This window comes from Colobus angolensis, unplaced genomic scaffold (assembly GCF_000951035.1).
Source record: "Colobus angolensis palliatus isolate OR3802 unplaced genomic scaffold, Cang.pa_1.0 Scaffold176, whole genome shotgun sequence".
NCBI classification, from domain to species: domain Eukaryota; kingdom Metazoa; phylum Chordata; class Mammalia; order Primates; family Cercopithecidae; genus Colobus; species Colobus angolensis.
Genome location: NW_012114888.1, coordinates 3,503,475 through 3,511,645, shown reverse-complemented (window position 1 = coordinate 3,511,645; position 8,171 = coordinate 3,503,475). Strand labels below are relative to the sequence as shown.

Below are 8,171 nucleotides of genomic sequence, written 5' to 3'. Positions count from 1 at the left end.
CACTTTGGGAGGCCAAGGCAGGCAGATCACTTGAGGTGAGGAGTTTGAGACCAGCCTGGCCAATATGGTAAAACCCCATCTCTACTAAAAATACAAAAAATAGCTGGATTAGCCAGGCATGGTGGTGGGCACCTGTAATCCCGGCTACTCGGGAGGCTGAGCCAGGACAATCGCTTGAACTGAGGAGGCAGAGGTTGCAGTGAGCTGAGACTGAATCACTGCACTCTAGTGAAACTCCATCTCCAGAACAACAGCAACAACAACAAACAGCTAAGTGTGTCCCTTTTAAATGAGAAAAACAAATTTTAAACATCAAGAATTATCCAATAATCTTGCTGGGGGCAGTGGCTCACGCCTGTAATCCCAGCACTTTGGGAGGCCGAGTTGAGCAGATCACTTCAGGTCAGGAGTTTCAGACCAGCCTGGCCAACATGGTGAAACCCTGTCTCTACTAAAAACACAAAAATTAGCTGGGCATGGTGGCACACGCCTATAATCCCAGCTACTCAGGAGGCTGAGGCAGGAGAATCACTTGAACCCAAGAGGCGGAGGTTGCAGTGAGCCAAGATCATGCCATTGCACTCCAGCGTGGGCAACAAGAGTGAAACTCCATCTCAGGAAAAAAAAAAAAATTATCCAATAATCCAGGCTGTCACTACTTAAAAAGTTATCCAATAAAAAAATTTTTTTGTTATTGTCTTATGCGTGTTTTTTCTTAGTGCTCCAAATGCTGCAAGTGTACATGCAGAACCTTTATAAAAATGATAAATGTTATTTTAAAAACTAATCAATCTGCAGTTGTTTCAGTCCTTCTGATTTATGGGCTAGGAGAGGGAGAAGTTGGGTACAAAAGACTGGAAAATTTATAATTTTAAAATAAGGTCCATTTGTATAAACCTGAAAGTGTATCCCTATTTTTGTTAAATATGGAAGAGAAAGATACCTAATCTTACTATCCATTCATAATAAAATTCAAAATAAAATTCCTTTAAGCAAAGGAAGCATTATATTGGAAATTCCTCAGATTAAAATAGGTTTTCTACTTCCTTCACATTGCTCCAGCGTCTTACACACAAACACACGCACACACACACACAGAGCTCACAGCTAATATCTCATTAACATAAAATGTAGATTAGAGCATTTTACATTTAATATTTAAAAAATTACGTCAAGTTTTGGCACATGTATGAGTAAATGCATGTTATAGAGTGTTCTTAGTGGTAAGTCATTTTATCAGTCCATTTCAGGTTGCTATAAAAGAATGTCTGAGACTGGGTAATTTATAAAGAAAAGAGGTTCTGGGCCGGGCAAGGTGGCTCATGCTTGTAATCCCAGCACTTTGGGAGGCCAAGGCGAGTGGATCACCTGGAGGTCAGGAGTTTGAGACCAGCCTGGCCAACGTGGCGAAACCCCGTCTCTACTAAAAATTCAAAAATTAGTCGGGCGTGGTGGCATGTGCCTGTGGAGGCTGAGGAAGAAGAATCGTTTGAACCTGGGAGGCGGAGGTTGCAGTGAGCCGAGATCACACCACTGTACTCCAGCCTGGGTGACAGAGGGAGACTCCGTCTCAAAAAAATAAATAAAAGAAAAAAAGAGGTTCTGTAGGCTCTCTTAAAGAAAAGAGGTTCTTTATAAAGAAAAGGGGTTCTGTAGGCTGAGAGGTTCAAGGGCATGGCTCTGGCTTCTGGTGAAGGCTTTTGTGCTACATCACAACATTGTGGAGAAGGTTAATGGGGAAGTGGACATTAGCAAACAGAAGGAAACCCTGAGGGCTTTATAACCCTGCTTTATAACAACTCACTCTCATGGGAGCTAATCCAGTCTCTCTAGAGACAGGACCAAGCCATTCAGGAGGGATTGGGCTGCATAATTCAAACACCTCCCACTAGGCCCCATCTCCCAACACTGCCACACTGGGGATCAAATTTCAACATGAGCTTTGGTGGGGACAAACAGACCATATCCAAACCATTGCAGTCATTTTCATTTTAACATTTATTACAAATCACATTTTATAAACACTAGATAAATTACATATAAAAGCTAGACATAAATATAAAGAAGCAAAACAAAAACAGCAGTACTATTAATGCAAGAGAAATAAGCTAATATAATATTTAAACACATATAACTTAATTACCAATTTTTCATTGTTAATAATTTTTCATAAATTCAAAAGCTATTCAGAAATGAAATGTAATACATTCTGATTACTATCGAAGGTTAGAATTATAGAAATAACCACCATAGCACTACTTATTTTTTAAAATCGTTTCAAACATTCAGAAGCCAAATGACTGTCCTTAAAGACAAATTAAATGGGTAAAAGGTCTTATCTAACTGAAGAATACAAAATCTTAAGCTTTGGTTAATAGATAGTAAGTTTAGTGGAAAATTTTAAATTAACATCTCCCTTATATGTTATATTCCTGAGTTGTTGTTGCTCAAATATCATAAAGAACTCAGTTTATAGCTTTATATAACATTGCATTTTATTTTTGAAAAACAAAAAGTATTGTTATTATTTTAAATGTGAATAATGGTGTTTAATAATATCATCATGGCCAGGCGCAGCAGCTCACACCTGTAATCCCAGCACTTTGGGAGGCTGAGGTGGGCGGATCACCTGAGGTCAGGAGTTCGAGACCAGCCTGACCAACATGGGAGAAACCCCATCTCAACTAAAAATACAAAAATTAGCCAGGCGTAGTGGCACATGCCTGTATTCCCAGCTACTCAGGAGGCTGAGGCAGGAGAATAGCTTGAACCCAGGAGGCGGATGTTGTGGTGAACCGAGATCACGCCATTGCACTCCAGCCTGGGTAACAAGAGTGAAACTCCATCTCAAAACAATAATAATAATAATCATAATAATCATAATCATAATCATAACAGGATGGAGTCCCTTTAATTTAGCTTAACTAAGGGAAAAACTAATGCCCTCTGACCACTATTTGCAAAGATCATTTATAAATTGTGATCAAAATTATATTAAATGTCACCAACTTTTATTTGCACCTTATGAAATCATATTGATTTTGTAGTATTGAATGCCCTTATAAAAGAATTGAAATGATGCAGTGCTAATGGTTAGCACAAGGCCACGCACAGGGTGAGTGCTCAATATTACTAATTAATTTAAAGTGAAAATCTTTTAATGTATTATTTTTGCACCTTAACATGCAATTCAATGTAGTAGTTATTAACCCAAAAATATCCAAAAACATTTTAAACATGAAAATACATTTTAGTAACAATCATAGGAATGTTTATAAGTGGTTATTTTCAGTCTTAGTTTTATCAAAATAGAATTAAATTTCAGATTCCTTTTAAAAATAGGCCTATGAAAGCTGATTTCATAATAGCTGCTATATGTGATGTGGATGGCAGATTCAGTGCCTTCTCACAAGTTCAACCTATTGACACCTCCTGAACCAATTACTTTAGATTACAACATACCCCTTAAAACAGAGTTTCCCCTGAAGACTGAATCTGTGCATCTGAGGACTGGGTCCAAGAATGTGGATTTTTAAACAAGTAGCTCTCCTCTGCTTCCTGGTAAATTATTATGATCAGGTAGATTTGGGAAACAGTGCTTTAAAGCAACCAAAATAATTTTATCATACTTGAACATTACTTGATATGAATGGCATATCTAATGAAAAACTAAATGTATCAAGCTTTTTAATAATCTGCATAGCTTATCATCATGCCTATTTCTTACCTAAAAGTCACAAGGTTTTGTTCTAATTCTCTTGATAGCCCGCAAGAGCTAATACAAGTTATCACCTTTTTAAAAACTGCTGGTGATTTGGCTTCAATAGTTTTAGTATTGCATATACCTTTTCTCACCAGGAAGCAGAAGAGTCATATAGCAGTTGCGTTAAAAAACTAAACAATGTGGAATTTATTCAAATAATCATACTACTTACGAAGTAGTCTTTAAATAGCTATACCAACATCTGTTAGTAGAGTTACTTGCCAAGCTGGTTACCAAATGCCTATTTCTTTAAAAAATTCAATTTACAAAGTCTCATGTCAACTCCATGTACAAAATCTCATTTGCCACATAATGCAACTAGGAAGCAATTATATAACTGGATATGTGTACATAAAAATGTGCATAGGTTCATTCTAATTCATCAACTAGTAACAAATCCCTCTAAATTGAAAAAGGTAAAATAAGCAATGAAATGTAGTCTTAAAAAAAAGTATCATGGAGCACTGAGGAAAGTTTACATTATTAGAGATTTGAAAGAACATTTAAATAGGATTAAAATAATAAGCTGTTAGCTACTTCTATTTTCTAATAAGAATATCATATGTGGAGAAACAAAACTGCAAGCTTATTAAAGTGGGTTAAATAGCTTTTAAGCTTATTAAAACTACTTAATTTAAAATGAATTATTTTTGAACCTCAAGTAAATGATGTAATAGTCAACAATTTATTAAAAAATAAACTTTAACAGTTTTAGCATTAGTAAAAACCATTGCTAATACACAAAAGTATATTATCAAATTCTATATCACAAGTTGGGAAAGGCTTAATACCAAGTCCTGGTTCCACATTGCACTTCATATTCCCATCTGTATATCAGCAAAGTTGTAGAAGTTGTCTACATCTCCAGATGCCGTCTCCTTGCTTTCTGATACAAACATCTATTTTAAATGGAAAATTAAAAAAAAAAATAAGTACCAAGTACTTCAGAATGCCAAAGCCCATGTTCTCCACAGAACAAAGTCCCAAGCTAATTATTCAAAAGAAGTTCAAGTACATCATTTATAATGACAATATTTAATCTGCAGATTTTCTTTAGAATTCATGTAATACAGTTTGAATAGCTATAATGTAAATTTAGCTCTTTTGGAAGCACCTATATAATTAAGGTCTCTGCTTTCATAATACTTGAGTTGTATTTTATTACATCTGGACTTTTACAACACTCAATATTATGAAAGCTACTGAATAAGAGTCACTTAAAAAACTCTTTGTTTCTTCTGTTTTCTAATAATAATCTCAGTAGTCTGAGCAGCAAAACTCGAGATTATCCCTTTCAAAGCTGCTAAAGATATATTACTCTTTTTTTTTTTTATTTTAATTTTATTTTATTTTTGAGACAGAGTTTTGCTCTGTTGCCCAAGCTGGAGTGCAGTGGCTCACTGCAGCTAGACTTCCAGACTCAAGTGACTATCCTGCCTCAGCCTCCCAAGTAACTGGGACTACAGGTGTGCACCACCACACCTAGTTAGTTTTTTTTTTTTTTTTTTACTTTTTGTAGAGTCTCGCTATGTTGCCCAGACTGGTCTTGAACTCCTGGGCTCAAGCAGTCTTCCTGCTTCAGCCTCCCAAAGTGCTGGGATTATAGGTGTGAGCCACCACACCAAGCCTACTATTTTTAAATAAGCTATTTGCTAAACATCAATGAAGCAATATTCAATAAAACCCTTCTAAAGTAGCTTTTACAAATGTCAGCAAGGAATTAGAGCAGATGGGGGTTCTATTCTAGCTTTATCATAAACTAGCGTATGATGCTGACAATTTAATAAACCTCTGTGCGCTCAGTAACTACACCTGTAAAATGAGAAAGCTGGATTAGATAATCTCTAAATCATTCAGCTCTAAATGTCCAAAAGTCCAAATTATAACCATTTTATCTCTCAGTTTCCTTTTTTTTTTTTTTTTTGAGACGGAGTCTCGCTCTGTCGCCCAGGCTGGAGTGCAGTGGCCGGACCTCAGCTCACTGCAAGCTCCGCCTCCCGGGTTTACGCCATTCTCCTGCCTCAGCCTCCCGAGTAGCTGGGACTACAGGCGCCCGCCACCTCGCCCGGCTAGATTTTTGTATTTTTTAGTAGAGACGGGGTTTCACCGTGTTAGCCAGGATGGTCTTGATCTCCTGACCTCGTGATCCGCCCGTCTCGGCCTCCCAAAGTGCTGGGATTACAGGCTTGAGCCACCGCGCCCGGCCCTCAGTTTCCTTTTCTATTCAATCTGGTATTTTCCCTCTCCCTTAGTACTACTGTAATGATAAAATGAGATCAAAGACAAAGTACTTTAATTTTTGTAAATGCAAGGAATCATAAGCCAAATCAGATGACAAAACCAAAATGTCCTCCAAGGTATTTATCAAAACGTAGTCAATTATGGATTTGCTAATGTAATCTATGTTTGGTTTTAAATTTATTTATGTCTGAAATTCTTAGATACAGCAACTTCATCAATATATTTAGAAAATGCCTACATGTGATGATTTCTATATACACCTGAAGTTCAATTTTTGGTGAAGCATTACTGAAGCAAGTAAAAATGAACCCTGGGCAACAGGATCATCCATCTAAAGACTATAATCTTAGAAATAAAATATTTTCAACGAATCAGTATTTTTAAAAATGCAAAGACTTGAAAAGACATTTGATGAGACTTTTTACTTTAGAAACTTATATACTATAGAAGGTTTTTAATAAATAGATTCTTATTTTTAAATTATTTTAAACAATTAAAGTTTTAGTTTGGCAAGAAAAAAATCACAGCTTAGTTCCCAATTATTTATGAAAGGTTCTAAAAATCATGATCTGTTTTTAAAAAAACACACACACACAAAACAAAAATTCCAAGCAACATTAGGGACAAAAGTATTAAAGTATTATTTGACTGTAAGGAACAGGAGATGAAATGAAAGGTTAGATTGAAATACAGTCAATAAAATCTTGTACCTTGGTCCCATTGAATATCTCGTTTACAATAAGTTGACATCCTTCTACAGCGCCATCTCCATTAAACTCCAAGGCAATAACAGGACCTATAAGCAAACCCAAGAAACATTTTCTTAACACAAATACAAATATATTCTAAATTTAATCTTTTTATCCTTCCCTGAAGAATCTCCAGCATCTTCTTTGAGGGTGAAAGAGAAGGAAGATGAAAGCAGACAGATGGGACATATCACCTCAGCTGCTTCTTCCTACGCTAATCATAAAACAAATTAACACAGTCTCATAACAAGTAGCTTCAGTACTATTATAGGACTAGTGTCACATTTTTAAAGTGTTGTAAATAGTCTGGCTTTTCTGGTTCTCATTCTTCTATAAAAACCACAGAAATTCTACTCATTTAGGAATATAAAAATAGTTGATAAAATAGCAAATAAGATCAAAAGCAATCCAAGTCAACATAAGTAGGTTTTGCCAGGCAGCCAGCCTTGCTTCCAACTCTCCTACTTACCAGCCAAGTTCTAGGCCACCAATAATGAAGCTAAACCAAATGAGAATTGAGGTCAGGCACCAAAAAGTAATGACTATCTTAAAGTATTTTCCTCGAGTGTGTGTCTTCAAAGCTACATTCTAGAAACATAGACAAAGTTTTTATTTTTTAATCCTTTTAATATAATATTTGTGCCTCCTTTCTCATACATTAATTTGAAAACATTAAAAACCTCCTACAGTGATGGAAAAGTCTTGATCTCCAGGAAATTACAAATTATTGAAAGAAGACATAAACCCATTAAGCAAATAAAAACCAACATATAACAATGAAGTACTAAGTAATGAAATACTAGAGTGAATGAATATGAAACATTAAATTGAATGTAACTGTGTGCTGCAGTACAAGGTACAAGAACGAGAAAGAAAAGATTACACTACATTGGGCATCAAGATAACTGAAGGCTTGTAATTTTTTTTTTTCCTTGAAGGCTTGTGATATAATACAGGCAACAAATACACATAAGGCAGGATATAGTGGTCCCTAGGTATCTGCATAGGATTGGTTCCATTGGTTGCTCAAATCCCTTATATATTAATAAAATGGTATAGTATTTGCATATAATTTATGCACATCCTCCTGTATACTTCATTACAAATTTATTAAAAATTTTTTTAGAGATAGAGTCTCACGGCTGGGCACAGTGGTTCATGCCTGTAATCCTAACATTTTGGGAAGCCGAGGCAGGAGGATCACAAGCCCTGGAGTTCAAGACCAGCCTAGGCAACAAAGCAAGACCTCATCTCTACAAAAAATTAAAACATTAGCTGGGTGCAGGGTTGCAGGCCTGTAGTCCCAGCTACTCGAGAGACTGAGATGGAAAGATCACTTGAGCCCAGGAGTTTGAGGTTACAGCAAGCCATGATCATGCCATTGCACTCCAGCCTGGACAACAGAGTGAGACCATGTC

General features: G+C 36.2%; 1 protein-coding gene across 1 annotated transcript in view; it reads right to left on the bottom strand.

Annotated features, from left to right (window-relative positions):
* Positions 1–1,983: 1,983 nt before the first annotated feature.
* RP2 (retinitis pigmentosa 2 (X-linked recessive)) overlaps positions 1,984–8,171 on the bottom strand; it is a 45,244-nt gene continuing 39,056 nt past the window's right edge. Inside the window, exons 4-5 of the mRNA XM_011938692.1 lie at positions 6,715–6,800; positions 1,984–4,662 (exon numbers count right to left, since the gene is read on the bottom strand). Of these exons, the coding sequence (XP_011794082.1) occupies positions 4,579–4,662; positions 6,715–6,800 (170 nt within the window). The 3' untranslated portion in view covers positions 1,984–4,578. The remainder of the gene's footprint in view (positions 4,663–6,714; positions 6,801–8,171) is intronic.